Source organism: Xenopus laevis, chromosome 1S, assembly GCF_017654675.1.
Source record: "Xenopus laevis strain J_2021 chromosome 1S, Xenopus_laevis_v10.1, whole genome shotgun sequence".
NCBI classification, from domain to species: domain Eukaryota; kingdom Metazoa; phylum Chordata; class Amphibia; order Anura; family Pipidae; genus Xenopus; species Xenopus laevis.
In genome coordinates this window covers 48,956,333-48,978,564 of record NC_054372.1, presented here as the reverse complement: position 1 = coordinate 48,978,564, position 22,232 = coordinate 48,956,333, and the positions used below count along the sequence as shown (strand labels likewise).

General features: G+C 39.8%; 1 protein-coding gene across 1 annotated transcript in view; it reads right to left on the bottom strand.

Moving 5' to 3' along the window:
- The window catches only part of LOC108706674 (TBC1 domain family member 9), a 30,139-nt gene extending 10,442 nt beyond the window's left edge, over positions 1-19,697 (bottom strand). The window contains exons 1-10 of the mRNA XM_018243287.2: positions 19,069-19,697; positions 11,558-11,668; positions 11,219-11,337; positions 9,644-9,872; positions 8,769-9,030; positions 7,320-7,527; positions 5,689-5,895; positions 3,373-3,543; positions 1,503-1,653; positions 1,154-1,368 (exon numbers count right to left, since the gene is read on the bottom strand). Coding sequence (XP_018098776.1) covers positions 1,154-1,368; positions 1,503-1,653; positions 3,373-3,543; positions 5,689-5,895; positions 7,320-7,527; positions 8,769-9,030; positions 9,644-9,872; positions 11,219-11,337; positions 11,558-11,668; positions 19,069-19,192 — 1,797 coding nt within the window. The 5' untranslated portion in view covers positions 19,193-19,697. The remainder of the gene's footprint in view (positions 1-1,153; positions 1,369-1,502; positions 1,654-3,372; positions 3,544-5,688; positions 5,896-7,319; positions 7,528-8,768; positions 9,031-9,643; positions 9,873-11,218; positions 11,338-11,557; positions 11,669-19,068) is intronic.
- Between the last annotated feature and the right edge of the window lie 2,535 nt (positions 19,698-22,232).

Sequence of the window (22,232 nt, the reverse complement as noted above, 5' to 3'; positions counted from 1 at the left end):
TAAAATATTAATTGGCCAAAAATGACAGTTTGGTAAAGCCCAAGAAGCACAATTCTTCAGTACAGTTCCTGCCATTGGAGGGCACTGACTGATTTGATCTTTTAGATTACATTTAATGAATGTGTATCTTGGATTTATAACCCTGCATAAAATCTAACATTTAACTTCAACGGGCCCATTATGCTGAAAGCCCAGAGCAAATGCCCTCTGTGCCCAACTCTAAAATCAGTCCTGCTTGTACAGCTTATTTTAGACAACAGCAGAAATGCTAACTGCCATGTGCACCTAGCATTACAGGGCCATTTAGAGGAGGAACCAAAGATAAAAGCTCTCTATATAAATTTGCCTGTAATATTATACATCAACATTATAAAATGCTCTATTGTATTCTGTAAACTAGGACAGGTCGTATTTTTTTTTAGCATAATATGCTACTGTCAACAAATATAAAGGAAATCAAGCCTACATGAAAAAAAGACATTTCCGCCTGAACTGTTGATTGTGCTGACTATGAAAGACTCAAGCAGATACAGCAGTATTGACAATCCCAATGTTTTGTGTCAATAAAATGACATGCTGTTTAAACCATTATTCTTACTGGCCACTGTATAAACCATTACCCTTACTGACCTACTTACACATACTATTAAGCAAAAAGACCAATGTCTGATGTGTCCCTATTCTAGAGATTTACCACTCTTTGAAAAGGAAAGAATACTGGCTTCTATCTGGGAACAGAACTGGGGAGCCATTAGAGATGCATCTTCAGTTTGTAGAAGAACATTTCCTAACAATGTGATATCTGTGTATGAAAACACCCACTTTCGGTTTATTCTCCCTCAAAAGAGAAGAAAATATAAGAATGTAACATCCTGTATGGATAGAATTTCCTATCACACTATATTTGCAGTGCTACTGCCACTTTCTGCACTGACATTCTTCTAGATTTTAATTGGCAGTTCTTCTATTACTTCAGCTGAGGCCAGACTTTATCTTGAATCAAATTATAAACAGAACTGTCTGGTTAAGCAAATAAAACAGTCATATACGGTAGCTCCATTCCTGTAAACTGGTTAAATCAATGTATTGGTTCTGCCCACCCCAAGAAGACAATGGGGGAAATAGCTAAATAAAACCTTTAAGTTGAACTTACTTGGCAGTAACCAATGTTTGGGTTTCTGAAGGCATAAGCAGTGAGCACTCGCCGAAGGGCAGAAATCCCTATTTCATTTTGAAATGCAGGATGCTCTGGGAGAGAACGGTGCAAGTCGCGTTCGATTTCCTCTGTAGCAAGATTATATTTGCCCATGGACTTCTCAACCAACTCTTCATAATACCCAGGGTGTGTGGCCATCTCATTTATTGCTCCTATAGAATGGCGACATGCGATCCTCATTACCAGAATGTATCAAGGAAAACAGTTTCATAACTCAAGATAACTCTATCAAGTCTAAACTCCCTGCAGACAAGCACATTCTAGCTTAGAACACATTAGCACTGACCTGAAAACAGCAGCCACAGCTCCCCTCGCATGACCTCTGGGATGCCCTTCAGAACAAGGTCCCTTGTTTTCTCTGTGCGATACATGCACACACCTTGCCCATATTCTGTAAAGTGTGTTTTCCAGGCTTGCTCCTTCAGAAACTCCTTGGCCTTGGAAGCAAAGATATTTATACTGAGATTTCTACAATAAATATCTTAATATTTGTATTAGATATTAGATATCTGTATTAGGCCCAGCATGTAGGTGGCCAAATTGGGCAGAGATCCGCCGACCTAATAAAGCAAGCACTTCTTGTGTATCTATGTCCAGCTGAAAGGAACAGTAACACCAAAAAAGGAAGGGGTTTTAAAGTAATTAAAATAGAGGTATGGGACCTGTTATCCAGAATGCTCGGGACCTGGGGCTTTCTGGATAACGGATCTTTCCATAATTTGGATCTTCATACATTGTCTACTAGAAAATCATGTAAACATTGAATAAACCCACAAAGGCTGGTTATGCGTCCAATAAGGATTACTGAGATCTTAGTTTGGGTCATGTACAAAGTACTGTTTTATTACACAGAAAAAGTTTTTAAAAAATTGGATTATTTGGATAAAATGGAGTCAATAACCTGTATAATGTACTGTTTCTATGCGCTGGTACAACTGGTGTGTTTGCTTTAGAAACACTACTATAGATTATATAAACAAGCTGCTGTGTAGCCATGGGGGCAGCCATTCAAACTACAGGTTACATAACAGATGCACTCTGTAGAGCCCACTGTATTCTATTACAGATCATATCTGTTATCTGCCAAGTACCCTGTGCCTTTTCTCCTTTTTTATCTTGAATGGCTGCCCCCATGGCTACACAGCAGCTTATTTACATAAACTATAAAAGTCAAACATAAAAAACAAAAAAAAACAATCCCTTTAGTCATACTGCAAATAAGAACAGTCTATTTTTGGGGTAAAAACACAGACCTTTTTTATGGAAGCAGCTTAAAGAAATAACACACACAGGAATATTACTAGACTTGTGTCTGGTTAATGGACCAGCTGGGTTAATGTCTTTGCAATGTTTGGAGTGGTTCTATTAAGATTTACTGTGGGACCCAGTTACTTATATTTATACTCCTATTCTGTGGCACCACACTTGTCCCAAATCTGGCTCATCTCCCTTTTAAACGAGAACTAAACCCTAAAATGAATGTGGCTAAAAATGCCATATTTTATATAGTGAACTTATTACACCAGCCTAAAGTTTCAGCTTCTCAATAGCAGCAATGATCCAGGACTTGTCACAGGGGGTCACCATTTTGGAAAGTGTCTGTGACACTCACATGCTCAGTGGGCTCTGAGCAGCTGTTGAGAAGCTAAGCTTAGGGGTTGTCACAAAAAGCAGAAAACGAGGTTGGCCTGTAATATAAGCTGATGCTACAAGACTGATTATTAAATTCCGATGCTAGTTGCACTGGTTTCTGTGCTGCCATGTAATTATCTGTATTAATTACTAATCAGCCTTATACTGTGATGTTTATATTCTATGTGTACTGTATATTGTGAGTGGGTCCCTAAGCTCAGTAAGTGACATCAGCACAGAGCATGTGCAGTGAATCAGCAGAAAAGAAGATGGGGAGATACTGGGGCATCTTTGGAGGCACAGATCATCTCTGCTACACGGCTTGGGCTGATACAGAAGCACAAAGCATAATATATAACATTTTTAACCTACTTCTTAATTAGGCTTTAGTTCTCCTTTAAATGATTAGCAGCTATGGGAAAACACTGTTACACCCATTCTCTCTGGCCAGGGGGAAACCAACTGCCCACCCTGGCCAGAGATAAGAGTCTACAATAAAGATTTTCAAATAACAAAGTTATTACCAGTTTAGGGTTGAACTCTTCTGGCGACTTCCTGCGATACATGGTCATTAGTGTTTGTGTGGCAGTCGGAGCACTATTGCAGTTCAGGTTGAATTGTCGCTCGCCATCTGTTTCATTGCCAACTTTTTGCTTATGGCTGCAGGAAACAAATACGCTGGTCCTTGAGTAAACCTGTTGACACACACACATACATTTCATACACAAAAAACAAAAACCATTAATAATCCAGAACCTTCTTGTAATTTAAGTATCATGCCTAAATGATGTCTAGACATTATACTTTTAAAATATGCTGTCTAAAAGTGAGCACCATGCAAGGGTCCAATAGCACACAGCAAAAATCCAACAACATCAGCAATGTGACTCACTTCAGAAATTTATTAATGCAAAATTCCCACAGCAAAAAATATCAAAAGATGTGTATATCAATATAAAGGTATTACATTACAACATACCACAAGGCAGTTTATTCCCTCTGTCTGCATACCTCACGTCAACCACTCCCTCCTGATGCGTTTTGCGCCATTGGGTGCTTCAGCCCTTATATACCAGAATATTTGCTCCATACATATTCCAGGGATTACTATTGATATATTTATATATTAACCATATCCCTAGGCAACTCAAACTACTCAAATTGTTTGTTGCAGAACCATGGATAAAGTATTTACCTATATCCTATCATAGGGACACAGGTATAATTAAATACATATAACACAGTTCACTATTATTTACAGTACAACCATTACATACTGTCCAAAAAAACAACTTAATGCCCTACTGTGCAACAGTTGATGTCATAGTACTTTATTTTCAACAATTCCATAAAGGAGATGTTTTTTCTGACTTGTAGTCAAGTTCATGGTATAAAAAGGGATGCTCACCTACCAATTTCTGCTCCAAAATCTTGCACTACTTACACTTAATTATAACCAATCATAATTCCACACCATAAATACAATACTACAAATACATAGAATTGTTTATGTGCTTCAAACTCAATGCATAATTTAAATATTCTCTAAATAAAGTGCATATAACACAAAATGCCAAAGTGCACTAAAATGTACCAAGATTTCAAAATACTACTTATAACAAAGTGCATAAAGTTACCAAAATACATACATAGAAATAGAACACCAACATTCTATATATTAAAAAGCAGATCAGACCCTTACAAATAACAATACACATAAAAACAATAATACTAAAGCCATACTGATGTAAGAAAATATTTTAATTGAAAATGACTGTTCATTCCCTCAGGTATTACCATCCTCACCCTAGAAATCCAATTAGATTCTTATCTCACGTATTTGGTAAATGATGTGCCTACCAACTACATATGCAGCCGAAGTCTACACCAAAACTAGCTGCATAGCTGCTGAACAAGCACAACATTCAAGAACAAGTGAAAATAGGAAGGGTTTGTAATGCAAAAGGACTAAAACCCATGTCAGCTAGCCTCTTTTTACAGTATATTTCAGTTATGAGTAGTGAAACTTGAAGTGTTCTTATCTGTATATATAAGCCAATCAACCAAGTAAGTGGTTCATACTGCAACAAGCAGTTCTCCCGTCTTGTGCTTTAATACAACATTCATTGCTACTTGCCAAACAAACATTCATTGTTACTTGCCAAACAATGTCATCAGCAGGTTAACAAGCAACGAGTTTCAAAATCCACACATTTAAATTTTAATCCCCCTATTCGAATGTAAATTTGAATGTGAGATTTATCATAACTCGACCATAAAAACAGTCCTAATTCTAATATTCGCCACCTAAAACCTGCAGAGTTCATGTACAAGTCAATGGAAGAGGTCCGTTGAGCCATTTGGAGATGTTATTAGCCTTCCTGACATTCAAGGTTTATTTTTCAGGAGAAAAACTCCATTCGATCGAATCAAAGACGAATCAAATACAACCATTCGATCAAATATTAGACATTTAAATGTAATCTCCCAGTCGAATTGTGAGTATATTCGAATTTAAAAAATTCATGTAAATTCGAAATTTGATCTTTGATAAGTGGGCCTCCCACAGTGGCCATAAACGTAACAATTACAATCTTTCCAAGAAAGATCGTTCACTTCAATACACACATGTAGAGCTGAATCGTAAGATATTCCAGGAGAAACAATAGAATTCTACCAGTATTTGACAATTCAGCACTAACAGTGGCTGATGTTCGGGTGCCTTCAAAGGCAACAAATCAAAATTTTCTGCCTGGTCCAATCAACGAGCCCTCCATACAAGCAACGAATATCGCACTAAAAAATTTTTTGTACGATAATATTGGTGCATGTATACTCACCTCTTCATCTAGGCTGTTGTCACTTCCGGAAATGTCTTTATCAAAATACATTTTCAAAGTAGTCTGCTGCAGGAAATCCGATATCCTCTGCACAAGAAAGTCTCTGTCCTTTAGGTTGGCGAACAGGAAAGTCATTCTGTTTCTAGTGCTAATAGAAAGTGGGCTTGGCAACACGCTGGAGCTGTCAGCCTTCTCTACTATTGTCACCTAAAAACAAGGGGATTTTTTTGTATCATATGTACAAGCAAATATGAATGATATCTTGTTATTAACCAGAACAAATGCTTTTTAAAATGTAATATTACATGAAAGTGTGGAGGCCAATTTCCTTGGGGAACATCACTGGTGTCAAGGTCACTAGTCGTAAGACTGTTGGAAACTACTGCGAAATGTAGAGTCAGTGACACTTTTTATTGGCTAATTAAGTGGATCGTCGTTTTAGCTAATCAACACTGGTGTGATCTTATAACATGTTATCTTATGAAACAGCCATGTAAGGGGAAGAAGCACAACAATTCACACAGGCTTAAGCCTTCATCTTGTTTATTGCAGACATTGTGGCACAAGCTTTCGGGGACCAATCCTTTCCTGAACGCACCCTACACGCAAGTAAGTGGTGTGCAGCAGTGAATTTTCATTTCTTGCTGGAATCTGATGAAACAGATCATTTTAAGGGGCTACATATGCATACAAACTGGCCATAATGTAAATATATTTAGTTATAAGGATTACAAGGGTCACTTTTACTATACTCCGGACCAGAAGTGCGCACTTTTAAAGACTGTACGTGCAACCCTACATAAGATGAAAAATCACATCACTGCCCGACAATCTTGGAGCTCTGAAAAGGAGTGCAGAGGCCTGCATCTAGTTATGCAATGCAGGACACAGTGTGCAAAGGGCAAATAAAATGGGCAACTGCAGGATTTTTTTGCCCGATTCATCCAGCATTCTAAATAACTTATTATATATTCTCATCCAGCATTTGCATATTAAATATTTTTTGGCAGGATCAGTCTTATTTTATATGAGAGAACTTTCATTGCAGAGAGATATGACTGACACTTTACTGCAATTCATTTTATTGCCACTTAACCTTAGTATTCTAAGCATCGTCTGCTGTGCAAATATAAGCAGTAGAGCCCTGCTGAAGTTTAAATATCAGCTCCTATGGTTACAGGGTAGATAATTTATATAAAGTATATATCTTAAAGCAATTTTATTGGTGTGACATAAGAGTGCAAATACATAACCCTTTCATCTGTTTTGGTTTTACTGGGTCTTTCAATGGAATAAACAAGCATATAAAGTATTATAAACTATCTCTGGAGCCTAATTCAGTTATACCTTTACTACATCATTTAATTTTACAAGGCAAGTTAGAAAGATGTAGTTTTATAGAATATTCCTTTTTTTCCTCCATTTTATTAGCCATTTAATAGAATGAACAAACATATATAAAGATTATTTCAATTGCTCCAGCCAGATTCAGTAACGCCTTCTTGTTTAACAAGGCATGATGGAAAGATTTTATTTTATGGATTATTCTCTCCAGGTTCTTATTTTAATATAAAAATAACATGTGCCCTACCATTTGTTAGAAGCTGTGCAACATGTAGGCAGTTTCTCACCTCTCTCAATGGAATGATCAGGCTGCACAAGTTCTCCTCTTTGCTAGTGAAGCAAATATAGTTTGTGGAAACAAACATCTGCCCCAGAATGTGCCTCTTACTAAATGGTGTCCAGAGTGTACAGTCAGTATGTCCGTCCAGCTTCTCATCTTTTGGTAGGCGGAACAGTGCCCGGTATCTCTCACTCTTTGCTCTGGCATCCAAATCACTGCAGAACAATACATAAAAATGATTTAAAAAAAGGAATATATTGCTCTTTTTTAATCTCTGTATAAAATGAAGAGAAGGATAATATACAGTATTGGTTGTCCTTTCAGTGTTTAGCTCAAAGACCATTAGGTGCTTGCAGATTCCTCTTTATTTAGAAATTACATATTAGCTGGCCAAGTGACAGTTACTGAGCAACGTGTTAATAAACTATATAACAATGTTTCTTTAACTGTTTCTATTACATGCAGTATACATAATTCTTTTACACAAGATCCATAATTATCCTGTTAATGATACCCTTATAAAAGGTGCTTAGTGATGTCATCAGTTATAATCACTGTGTAGTGATGACAAACTTGTGTATTATAAAAAATAATAATGCACTCAATTATAAAATCGGGATATTAGAAGTCACCTAGGAGTTCCATGACCTATAGAAAAGCACTGGATCTTCGGCCTCAAGCTTTTACCTCCTCAATGACTTATAGGGGCTGATTTATTCGACTGGATATTCCTCGATATTCGACTGGGAATTAAAATCCTTCGACTTCGAAGTCGAAGGATTTTAGCGCAAATAGTTCGATCAAATGATCGAAGGAATAATCTTTCGATCGAACGATTAAATCCTTCGAATCGAACGATTCGAAAGATTTTAATCCAACGATCGAAGAATTATCCTTCGACCAAAAAAACTTAGGAAAGCCTATGGGGACCTTCCCCATAGGCTAACATTGACTTCGGTAGCTTTTAGATGGCAAACTAGGGGGTCGAAGTTTTTTCTTAAAGAGACAGTACTTCGACTATCAAATGGTCGAACGATTTTTAGTTCGAATCCTTCGATTCAAAGTCGAAGTCGTAGTTAAAGGTCGAAGTAGCCCATTCGATGGTCGAAGTAGCCCAAAAAACACTTCGAAATTCGAAGTTTTTTTACTTTGAATCCTTCACTCGAAGTTAGTGAATCGGCCCCATAATATTCATATATATTACAATTGGGTGTACATTATTCCTTATATAAACAGTTAGTTAGTTATGTCAGTTATAATTGGTAACTATAAAGTAAGTTGCCCCTGTGACTGTTGGGCTTATTATGTATAAAGGCTCAGTGTAACACTAAAAGGGGGCCCTAAGGTGATTTTGCTGTGAGGTAAGCAGAAATCTTATTCAGCAGTGAAATAGAAATGAACAGTATATTCCAATAAGAGGTGGCAATCCTGGAAAGTCTCTCCGTCACAAACTTACCGTTTTAAGGCAGACACTTTTTTTGGCGACTTCTTCTTACGTTTTGGGAGAGATCTGTCCTGCTCAAAACCTTCATTATCAAGGAGCTGTCTCATGGCTATATTGGCCAGTTGCTCCATAAGTTTGAATGTCTCGCCAATATTTAGAAACACAGAGAAGAAATGTTCACTGGAGCGTGTGTTCACTTTAATCATGTCAGGGAGCAGAAGAGTGGCAGTCTTTTCCAACTGTGTTATGTCAACCCATCGGATCACCAGTTTTGCTATAAAATATTACAGGAAAAGTGAATTACTGAGTGGAACAATACAGTAAATCCCAGCTTTTAGTCAAGTCCCAGCTGTATAGATTTTCGACAAATCATCAAGGAGAAAAAATGAAACCATCACAATCAGGACTCGTTTTTCAAAGCCGGACAAATACACTCCTAGGCAGTAACCTACTCACCCAGTGCAAACGTATTACAGAAGAAGAGATCGAACATCACTTGTTCTCTTGCTTTACTTTTCTGAGGTGTAACAAACCCATTATACATAAGGAATCACCTCCCTTTTGTGCATCACAGGCAACTTGGCTCTGCAAAGTCTACATTTTGCAGACATCCCCTCACAATTGTTGAAGGTCTGGCTTTAGATACGACTGTGATCATTTTTGTGGAAAGTTGCAGCCAATTAACAGGTAGCACTTGCTTATTTTACTTCTCCCTAGTTTTGGCACCTAGGTAGTTGGCAAATTATAATGGTAGATGCCATCATCAGTTAACTACAATGTCAATCATGAGTAACCAATCATATTCCAATTACTTAATGATTCATTCATCTCTATTATGCAATGCTAATAAAGCTGTTTGATTATAGAGCAGCAGCACTTTGCATTACCTTCTTTCCCTAGCAGAAAGGAGTAGAAACAAAGGTGGTTGATGCTGAGATACATCCATCCTTGCCGAGGAACTCTGCCTTTCCAGTAACTGCATGAGTAATAATTCACTAACTTCTCCTCTTCCGGCATTCCAAACAGCTTGTGGAACTTGACAATCGCCTCCTTAAACTTGTCTGTGTCGTCATCTTCTTTTACACCATTTATTTTATTATACTCTGCAATGATACCCTAGGAAGAACATATAGCTTTATTTATTACACAAGCACACAAATATAAGCAACAATATTCCTACTACAGTCATATCTACTGTATACATTCCATCCAATCATAATAGGTCAGTATAGATATTATCAGTGACATCACATGGACTTATCTATTACTTGTCTATTTGTGCTCACTTGGTCTTACAGAATACTCATATCTTGTCATATCTTATTTACTATAGTTATTACTAAGTGAAGATATGACCCGATTCTAATGCCTATGGCAAACAGCGTTTTAGCTTCTAGAGCAGTGATCCCCAACCAGTGGCTCTTGAGCAACCCTTTTTACATCTGTATGTAGCTCACGGATAAAAAAAGGTTGGGGACCACTGTTGTAGAGTAAAAAACACTCGCAAAAAACAGACAGATTCTGCCTCTATCTGCTCATAAAGTACAGTGGTATGTGTTCTCACTAACAAAATGGGAATCCACCTGTCCAGAAGGAAATAGAGCAGCCTGCAACCAAAAACGGAAAATAGAAAGTTCTGCATGTATAATAAGCCACTGAAACTGGGAGATAACATATTAAATACTATGCATAGTAAATGCATAAAATGAACCATTTTCTTTTTAGCAGAATGAAACAATGCTTGTAACAACGTGACCGCATCACATCTTACACACACAGCAGAGATTAAAGGGATACTGTCATGGGAAAAAAAAAATTTTCCAAAATGAATCAGTTAATAGTGCTGCTCCAGCAGAATTCTGCACTGAAATCCATTTCTCAAAAGAGCAAACAGATTTTTTTATATTCAATTTTGAAATCTGACATGGGGCTAGACATTTTGTCAATTTCCCAGCTGCCCCATGTCATGTGACTTGTGCTCTGATAAACTTCAATCACTCTTTACTGCTGTACTGCAAGTTGGAGTAATATCACCCCCTCCCTTTCCCCCCCCCCAGCAGCCAAACAAAAGAACAATGGGAAGGTAACCAGATAACAGCTCACTAACACAAGATAACAGCTGCCTGGTAGATCTAAGAACAACACTCAATAGTAAAAACCCATGTCCCACTGGGACACATTCAGTTACATTGAGAAGGAAAAACAGCAGCCTGCCAGAAAGCATTTCTCTCCTGAAGTGCAGGCACAAGTCACATGACATCGGGCAGCTGGGAAATGGACAAAATGTCTAGCCCCATGTCAGATTTCAAAATTGAATATAAAAAAATCTGTTTGCTCTTTTGAGAAATGGATTTCAATGCAGAATTCTGCTGGAGCAGCACTATTAACTGATTCATTTTGAAAAAAAATTTTTTTCCCATGACAGTATCCCTTTAAACACCAAAATAAAGAAAGAGAAGCACCTGAATTTTTCCTTTCACAAATGTTGTGATATCATTTTCATTTTCAAATATAGAGAGGGTCTGCAGCAGGTTAACCTCCAGCCACTCCCAATACTCTGTTACCTCCCTCCGACAGCCTCCTAAATACAGAGAAAACAATGACAAATGCAATATGGATTATGCCACATGAAAAACAGAAATAAATTATTGGACCATTAGAAAACATTACATCTTAATTTAATTCCACACACATCTCACATACAACAGAAGCCTTTAGATGTCTGCTTGGATAACACCAATCACTGGCTTTTCTGCAGTGACGTTTTCATGAAAAATAATCTGGGGAGCAGTTTTCCTTACCACACGCAATGGTCCAGTATACTAGAGAGTCGGGTGTCTGATAAAGGATGCGATAAGGTGCAACTCTTGCACTGGAATCCAAGACAACATCCAGCGTTCCCACAAGCAGCCCTAAAAATATGAAGCACAAAACTGTAACACGCAAATTGTTAATAGTTTTGTTTAAAAATTTGCCCGATAAAAGAAAACATAACGCCAAGCAACGTTCCAATATACATTTATTAAAACATTCCAGTGCTTTTAAAGGGTTGTTAACCTGCCAACACTTTTTTCAGTGATAGTTCACCAGAAATAAATAATTTTTTCCAATCATTTTCTATTTGAGACCATTTTTCTAATATTGAAGTCTAAAGTTTAATTTTTCACCTTATGTCTTTCTGAAGCAGCTCTGGGCAGGGGGCTCCTGACTCTCTAAACTGTTCTAAATTGATACCTTTATTTGATACATTTCTTATCTTTTTTTCTGCACTGCTTTATATATTTTCCCCTCTCCAATCAACGGGAACGACCAATTTTACTTGGATTTTCAGAGAGAAATGCACTATAACCAGCATGCACAACATTTGCTGCCTTCCTTCCTTAAATAAAGGCCGTTATTGACACCCGTTTTTTCACAAAATGAATGACCTCACTAATTGAACTCCGCACTGCTATTATTTGGAACAAGCTATTATTATTTTGAACACTGCGTTTATCTAGAACAAGCCTCAATTAATGATTCAATCACAGAATCAGCAGCATGCATGTCACGACTGTTGGGTCTGTTGATTTTCTATATTAGTCTACTAGTAAATTATTTGTCACGTGGAAATATAATTTCAACCAAAAACAGTGATTGATCAGGTTAGTGATTCCATTGCAATCAGTGTGGGAATTCTACAACTAGTTTCAGAACTATGGTTTTATTTAGATGCAGGAATCAACTTGCCTTATATGCCACAGCCTGAAAGCTAGGGATGTAGCGAACGGCAGAAAAAATGTTCGCGAACTTGCGTCCAAAAATGCGAACGGTTCGCGAACGTTGCGAACCCCATAGACTTCAATGGGAAGGCGAATTTTAAAAGCTAGAAAAGACATTTCTGGCTAGAAAAATGATTTTAAAGTTGTTTAAAGGGTGCAACGACCTGGACAGTGGCATGCCAGAGGGGGATCAAGGGCAAAAATGTATCTGAAAAATACATTGTTGACACAGCGCTGCGTTTTGTGCTGTAAAGGGCAGAAATCACACTACGTCACTCAGGTGATGTTTCTGGACACGGAATGTGAAAAAGCTCACACAGCTAGGTGGCACTTGGTTAAAGACTGGGCAAACAATGCCTGCAAGGGCAACGTATACAGTAGTGGATACGGAATATATTATTGCTGCTGTAAAAACATCACTCAGGTGATGTTTACGGACACGGAATTATTATTGTTATTTAGACAGAATGTGAAAAAGCTCACACAGCTAGGTGGCACTTGCATACCACTTGTCCCTCTTTTGACCACTCAACCCCCTGTCCCTCTTTTGTACTGGAAAGTCCCTCTTTTCTCTGCACTGAACAGCCAGAAAAAAAACAGTTTCTAACTTAATTGGCTTTTGGCAGAGAGCTCAGAACAGCTAACAGGTGCAAATAATATACTTTGTTACAATTTTGACTCTGGTTGGTGCTGGTAGTGGTGAACTACTAGGAGGAGCAGCACACCAGTCCCACTCCCCAACACAGCTAGACTAATAGCACTGGGCTCTTATAGAAGCAAAGTAAAAAAAGAAAAAAGAAAATAAAAGCAGTCCCCTTACAAGGACTATTGGGTTATTACAGCAGTCAGCAGATGAGATCAGAAGCAGTGCCCACAGCAGCTACATACAGAGCACTGCAGTAGAAGGTAGATTACTAGTCAGCAAAGCTACCTAACCTAAAATGTCCCTCAAATCCCTGCAGAGTTCTGTCCCTACAATACAGAGCAGTATCAAGTAGATTACTAGCCAGCAAAGTTACTATCAACTGTCCCTCAAATCACTAAACAGCTCTCTCCCTACACTAGCTCTTCCAAGCACACACAGGCAGAATGAAAAAACGCTGCAGGGCTTCAGTTTATATATGGAAGGGGAGTGGTCCAGGGGGTGTGGGGGTGGTCCAGGAGGGAGAGCTTCCTGATTGGCTGCCATGTATCTGCTGGTCTGGGGTGAGAGGGCAAAAATAAGCGCCAGCTAAGGCGAACCCAAATTGGCGAACGTCGCGCGACGTTCGCGAACATTCGGCGGACGCGAACGGCCGATGTTCGCGCGAATTAGTTCGCTGGCGAACAGTCCGCGACATCCCTACTGAAAGCTCCATGAAAGGCAGAAGGCATCAAACATATCAACCAAACACAGTGTTCTATGTATATTTAAACATAAATAGATACATGCTCACACACGTATATACAAAGGCAGACTATATAGATATATTTTTACAGTACTATTTCATCATAAAAACTGCACTCATAAGTCTTATGGAAATTCATTTTTATTGATCGGATGTTTCTTTCTTAAGGTTGGATCTTAGGTTTAGAAGCAGACCTAAATACCCCCACCACAAATTAGTGCCAAAACACCTGCATCTGTGCATCAGTCCAATATCCCCTTGCTTAGCAACCTTGCCAAACAAACGGATCTGGAAGAGTATGGCCACCTTAAGTGGCCTTATTACTTGCTTTTCGAAAGAGAACCTGGGAATGCAGCTAATTGTGTTGATTAGCCAGCAGATAATCTTGTCAAATATCTACATTGGGAAAAGTAGAATGAACTTAAAGATAATGGCCTCCAAGGTCACACGAGAAAGGAGATGCACCACAGCAAGAGGTGCCTTATTAATTTACAGATAAAATCAAGCTCATTCAGATCAATAATGGCATTCTGCATTCAGTCTTTTCTCTTTTAGCATCATTAGCTCATCATTCTAGCAAAGCCGCTTCAATGTGGTTTTTAGGTTATCAACAGTAAGAGTTGTAATAATGAAGATTGAAAACAACCTTCCAGCATCCTTAAGCAGTCCTACCTCACCCATACCATCACTTGCTACATAGAGATATCTCCCTGACTATCCTCTGTGTAAACCAAGGCTACAAATAGTAATGGGACCCATACAAGTCTCATAATTACCTGCATAGCTCAGGGGTATTCAACTAACCTGCCCACTCCAGCAGCCAGCAACCAGATTCCAAAACCAAAAGTCACCCTGCTGTTCTAATTACCAGCATATGACAGACCTGCTAGAGTCAACCCTTTGAACCCATTTAAGGCCCAAGTTAATACCAAACATACCTGGCATAACAATGTTGTGCATAACAAAAGTGTAAACAAAATCATTCATAAACAACTTCTGTTTTTACAACTGTGACATATTATTTGGCATCTCGCATGGTGCAGTCGTGCCATCATTTCTATGTGACTAACTTGTAGCACTGGTGGCAAACCAAACAAAATGGAAACTGGTGAAGCAGCTGTATCGAGGCCAAGCAAGAGGGCGTTTCCCAGGGCTTTCATAGCTGCAGGTGCTAAACATACATACATTACAGAATGCTTTATAATGTTTGATGTTTACCAAGTTTTTCACTGGATTTTCTTTATGATTTTGTGGGTAATTCTACTTCTCTCTACTTTCTTTTATTACTGGCAATTCTGAAGCTAATTTTCTGTTCCACACTTGACTTTCAAAGCATACGTTAGTATATCACTAATTGTGTGCCTTTACATAAGAGCGTTATTTAGTAAAATCCTAATTTTTCTGATTATTTAAATGAAAAAAAGTCCGGCCAAACTAGAATCCAGGATTGGACCTTATTTATTATTTAAAAAAGCACAATTTAATCGGATGGGGGGGGGGAATACGATTCGAGCAAAAACCTGAATTGTACAATTTTTTTTTGTTTTTTCCAAAACCATACAATTTTCTCAGGCTTTTTCCAGAAAAGACCAAAATTTTAGAATTTCCTGGCTAATTCCAGAGCAGACCACAGAAACCTCCGAACAGGATAGTCCCCTACAGACTTATATATACAACCCCAGCAGATCGGATATGGCGGATTTTTGGATTTACACTTTTTGCACCATCGGACTTCAATAAATCCCTAAAAATTCAGGTTTAAAAAAAAGAAAGAAAAGCGAAAAATGTTATTTTGTCACCAAAAAGCCGACCGGACTTTAGCAAATAACCTCTTTAGAGAGAAAAAGGAAATCATTTTTAAAAATTTGGATTATTTGGATAAAATGGAGTCTATGAGAGACAGCCATTCTGTAATTCTGAGCTTTCTGGATATCGGGTTTCCAAATAAGGGATCCTATACCTGTAGTTACGCATACGATCCTCCAATGATGAAGCCGCACTCACAGGTCTTATCCAAAAGGTATAAAGAATTTATTAAGAAACTAACGTTTTGGCTGCATCTCAGCCAAAGAGGCACGAGGGTGAGTGCTGAAAATGTTTGGTTAAATAGAATATGTTTTAGATTGTGAGCTGTTGTTTTTTGAATGTAATTTGTATGTTAACTATATACACCCATTTACTGTAAATATGTTAACAGCTATTTTTATTACTATGTTAAGATGTGAACAGCATTTCCAGCGTCACCCTTTCTCCATAATATCCTAACTCTGGTTGTCCATTATTTTTAAGTAATATAGAGAATACAAGGGCTTGCTCTTCCCTTGATCATTACAAAGAGACTCATGAAAGCAAGAGTCTGATTGCTATTAGTTGTACTTGTTGCAGACATTTAAATTATTAATTGTGTTTGTGTGAAATATAATTTTGGCTCAGTAAAAAGGAGCCTCAGAGAACACTGCCCTATGTGCAGCCTTGAATGATACACTACTGGTTTTAATACTGTAAAACGTATTAACGTTCAGGGAGAAAATTCTATATTATGTGAATGGTTTACTATGAACCACGTATAGGAATGAAAAGGGTTTATGATGTATTATCTTGTGAGATAACACTGATATGTGGTTGCACAGCACAAGTTACATACAACAGATTCTGCAGGAATTGAAGAATTCTGTTGGAGGAGGGTAGCATCAGTAACTCATTTGTCATAGCAGAGGGGGATTGGGAATAGACTGTGATTCTGACCAATAGAAATGATATGATTACAGTCAAAAATCAGTCACTAGAATTGATTTGCTTAGGTTGCATTTTAATTGCCAACAGTGATAAATTCATTCTATAGTAATGTATCCCATTCACAAGGTTACACAACTGCTGCCTATAAAAATAACTACACCTTGCACTTCCATGGAATGTATAAAAGCAATTACTTTTGCTTAGCAAAGTCATATAAATGCCCGGACAACACAGGCGCTTTAATATACAAAGTTCCATGTTGTTCTTGTAATATAGGACAAGGGTCCTGTAGTGGGTGGCACAAATTCGTTTTTTGTTTTTGTAACTCAATGGAGTACTCACAAGACCAATGTGCCAGACATGAGCTTTTACCCTGTGACATTGCTCTGCCTGCACCTTGCACGGGATCAAACATCTGGTGCAAGGTCACTGGTATCCTTCACACTATGTGCCAACTCTGCTTCCTAACTTGCGCATCTGAAATGCAAATGATGGAGCGGGATGGGAGATTTCCACATGTCTTCCCCAGTTCACCCCTCATGAGTCCAGCACTGTCATATGCAGGTTGTGCTGTATTTGTGGCAAAATCACAGGTTCTTGCATTTCATTCTGGAGTGCAACAATCTGTTCCAACAGGTGCTTACAGAGGGGCAGGTGCAAAGCGTAGAAAATATGGTGGCTTGCTCCTTATTATGCTTTTTGCACCCCGCCAATAAAAAAATAACTCATTAGAACTGGATATTCAATTATACAGGTATGGGACCTGTTATCCAGAATGCTTGGGACCTGGGGTTTTCTGGATAATGGATCTTTCGGTATTTTGGATCTTCATACCTTAAAGGGATACTGTCATGGGAAAAAAAATTTTTTTCAAAATGAATCAGTTAATAGTGCTGCTCCAGCAGAATTCTGCACTGAAATCCATTTATCAAAAGAGCAAACAGATTTTTTTATATTCAATTTTGAAATCTGACATGGGGCTAGACATATTGTCAATTTCCCAGCTGCCCCAAGTCATGTGACATGTGCTCTGATAAACTTCAATCACTCTTTACTGCTGTACTGCAATTTAGAGTGATATCACTCCCCTCCATTTCTCCCCCAGCAGCCAAACAAAAGAACAATGGGAAGGTAACCAGATAACAGCTCCCTAACACAAGATAACAGCTGCCTGGTAGATCTAAGAACAACACTCAATAGTAAAAACCCATGTCTCACTGAGACACATTCAGTTACATTGAGAAGGAAAAACAGCAGCCTGCCAGAAAGCATTTCTCTCCTAAAGTGCAGGCACGTCACATGACCAGGGGCAGCTGGGAAATTGACAAAATGTCTAGCCCCATGTCAGATTTCAAAATTGAATATAAAAAAACCTATTTGCTCTTTTGAGAAATGGATTTCAGTGCAGAATTCTTCTGGAGTAGCACTATTAACTGGCGCATTTTGAAAAAAACATGTTTTCTGATGACAGGATCCCTTTAAGTCTACTTGAATCTACTAGAATATCATTTAAACAGTAAACAAACTAGGGATGCACCGAATCCACTTTTTTGGATTCGGCCGAACCTCCAAACCCTTTGCAAAAGATTCGGCCGAATACCGAACCAAATCCAAACCCTAATTTGCATATGCAAATAAGAATTCGGATTCGGCCGAATCAGAATCCTGCTGAAAAAGGCCGTATCCCAAACCGAATCCTGGATTCGGTGCATCCCTAAAATAAACCCAATAGGCTGGTTTTGCTTCCAGTTAGGATTAATTATATCTGGTACTGTTTTATTATTAGGGATGCACCTAATCCAGGATTCGGTTCGGGATTCTGCCTTTTTCAGCAGGATTCGGCCGAATCCTTCTGCCTGGCCGAAACGGATCCTAATTTGCATTTGCAAATTAGGGGCGGAAGGGAAATTGCGTGACTTTTTGACACACACAAAAATTCCCCTTACCACCCCTAATTTGCATATGCAAATTAGGATTCAGATTTGGTTCAGTATTCGGCTGAATCTTTCACAAAGGATTCTGGGGTTTGGCTGAATCCAAAATAGTGGATTCGGTGCATCCCTATAATTATTACAAAGTAAAAGGAAATTGTCTTTAAAATTTGGATAAAATGGAGTCTATGGGAGATGGCCTTTCTGTAATGCGGAGCTTTTCTGGATAACGGGCTTCCGGATAAGGGATCCCATAGCTGTACTAACATTAATCAGAACCTGAAAATGGGTCCCCACGTTATAACGAGTGGATCTCCATGAGGCCCTTCAATACGGTGAAATTGCTTCTGACAATAACCAGTAGAAATTACAGAACTTTTTGAATCCTTCTTGGATGAATTATACAAAATAAGAAACAGTGGGGTGGAGATTCCCTTTATTAGGCCCCTGGCCTTGACAAAACTTCCTGAGAAATAAAGCAGGACACAGTCCTTACCTGCCAGTCCCCCGCTTCCTCTAGTGCCATGTCCCTTCCTCCTCTGCAGGATGAAATAGGGATTGGCCCTCTCTGTGACCCATAGGGCGTTTGCCAGTAAAACCTCCTCTGGATTCACCCACATGGTGTGTTTGGTCAGTTCTCAGTATGAAGCCACGGACAGGACAAGCTGGGGGACAGCAGGCAGTGAGTGCAGCATCCTCTGTGTGGACATAACAATAGGCAACATGATGCGGGGTGATGATGATGATGATGGCAGCAGTCGATGCAGGACATTCACCCTCGTCTCCCTCCCGACAGTGGAAACAGATGACAGGCTGACAGGTATCACATTGGCCATTGAGGGAGACTCATCTCTCCGTTACATCGCTGATTCCCCATTCATGTTATTCGCTGACAGTCTGTGCAATGAGATCACCGGCTCCCAGCATTGGCTGCAATGATAAAGTCGCACAAGCAGGGCGATCCGTTTGCAGTAGACAAAGCGCTCACCTGCAGGACTAGCAGACGCAGCGATTTCTTCTAGTCTCCATATACCAGAACGTAAGCAAAGAGACTAATTACGTCTCCCAGTTAATCGCCCCGTGTGAGTGATTGCTCGGGCTGCAGCAGCTTTTCCCTGTCCTACTCTCTCCGCCCACCTCCCTCCTTCCAGCTCCCAACTCCCTCCCCCAGCAGTCTGTGGCCACTCCCTCTGCTCTGTGTGGCCCCGCCCTCTGCTATGTGTGGCCCCGCCCTCCTTCCTGCTCTTCCTGTCACTCCTGTTTGCTGCAGCCTTCTACCTGCTGCTGCCCCATTCCTCTGTTCTGTCACATCCTCCCATGCAACGTCAGCCCCATAAGCTTTGTATTTCAGCATACACAGTCATACTCTATTATCTCTTTTATTTTCACTTCACCTAATTAAACAGTAAGCACTGTTATTTATCTGTTTATTAAAACAATCCTTAGGGTTAGGGCACACCTGGAGATTTGGGGAGATTTAGTTGCCCGGCGACTAATCGGCCCTTCTTTGGGGCGACTAATCTTCCCCCGAACTGCTTCCCCATGTCTTCCGTCTGCTTCAATAAAAAACCGCCTGCGCCAATGCACTCGCGGCGCTTCGATTTCCGAAGTCGTTTCCTCATGAGTAAACTAAGGGCGACTTCGGAAATCGAAGCGCCACGAGTGCATTGGTGTAGGGATTTTTTAATTGAAGCAGACGGAAGACACGGGGAAGCAGTTCGGTGGGGGGGTTAGTCGCGGGGCGACTAAATCTCCCCAAATCCCCAGGTGTGTCCTTACCCATAAAGGGGAACTACACACAAACGTAATTTAAGCTTTTTGAAAAGTAAACATAATTTCAAGCAACTTTGCAATATGCATCAATTAAAAAATATGCAGACTTTTCATGATTTTTAATGGTTTCTAACAGTTCCCTAAGCCTAGGCCCCTGCTCTCCTTCTTATCTGTCTGACTACTTTGCTGAGCTGGCTGACTACTGTTACTTTGTATCAACAGCCATCTGTCCTTAGCCTGCATGCTCCAAGCCCCACAATTCCCTGCACATGGGGAATGGATCTTTTTGTTTTTAATAGGGTTATAGGTACTTTTTAATGTAAGTGCATAAAACAAAGTATAGTAGAAAGGTAACAGTGTCCTTATTATTAGTATGTGTATATACACCTCGCTCCACTGACATCACTGAAACGTTCTGCACAGGCAAATACTGGATTTTCACTGCAAACTGTGGGAAATTGCCAGAAATCAGGGGAATGTGAAAGAGTGATGGGAGACAAAATGGGGGGGGGGGGTTTGTTGACAGCTCTGCTTAGAGCAATGAAACAGTAAGATTTGTCACCAGCAGTTAAATCTGCACTACTGTTGACAAGAAATTTCCCGAAAATACCACTCTCCCTTCACTAACATTTGAATTCCACAAGTAAACTATATTTCTCATGGTGATTCAGCCAGCGTGGACTGGGGTGTCTTGGGCCCACCACGACTACCACTTCAGGGCCCACCATGACTGCCACTTCAGGGCCCACCACGACTACCACTTCAGGGCCCACCATGACTGCCACTTCAGGGCCCACCACGACTACCACTTCAGGGCCCACCATGACTGCCACTTCAGGGCCCACCATGACTGCCACTTCAGGGCCCACCACGACTACCACTTCAGGGCCCACCATGACTGCCACTTCAGGGCCCACCACGACTACCACTTCAGGGCCCACCATGACTGCCACTTCAGGGCAGGTTGAGAGTAGGACGCACGTCATTTTACACACACATTTACTAAATGAACACAGTAACAGCAACCTACCCTCAATTACCTTCTTGTGCCAGGCTCTGTGACTGATGTTCTGAAGGATATCAGGAATTTCTTCATCAGGCAAATACAGCAGAACCCTACTTTTAAATACTCATTACATTGAAGTGCAGACCATCCTCTGGCAACATTTACAGAACCACAATGGTTCATTTACTAACACTCACCAAATTTGCCACATGGAAATAAGGCACAGCAGTCAGATTTGTTTTTTTATTCTACTTTAGAATGATAAATGTAGCAGACTATAAAGAGGGCACAGGGGTTGCCATGTAGAACACAGCCCTGTGTGGGATGGATGCCTGGGAATACAGTTCATTAGGGTTACAGTATCCTGTTAAACCAACATTTCTAAACCTATGAGTCAGGACACCCCCCCCTCCACATGAACTGCAGGGACCATGTTTGCTTTGCACTAATATCCCAGTGAGGTGCCATGTCCTGCTGGGTGTCTGGGAAAACCACACATGTGGCAACCATGCACCATATCATGACATTTTTCAGTGTCAGATTTTCTTTGTTAATGTAATTATTCTCAGCTTGCAAAGCTTGTTCTTTATTAGTCAAATCTTTACACATTCTAGTGCAATATTATGCTTTTATAGAACCAAACAACTGCCACAGATACACAATAGTGTACTCATGGTAGAGTCCTGTAGCTGGTCGGGTACCCGCGGGTTACCCGCAAAAACCTGAGGTACCCTGTGGGTTGCGGGTAGATGTTCCGGGTGCGGGTATAGACGCGGGTCTGCGGTTCCGCGGGTCACGGGTCGGGCCGCCGGTCTTCTCAATAGCATTTTTTACTCTTTTTCTGATCACGTCTACGTCCAATGATGTCACTTCCGGTTTAC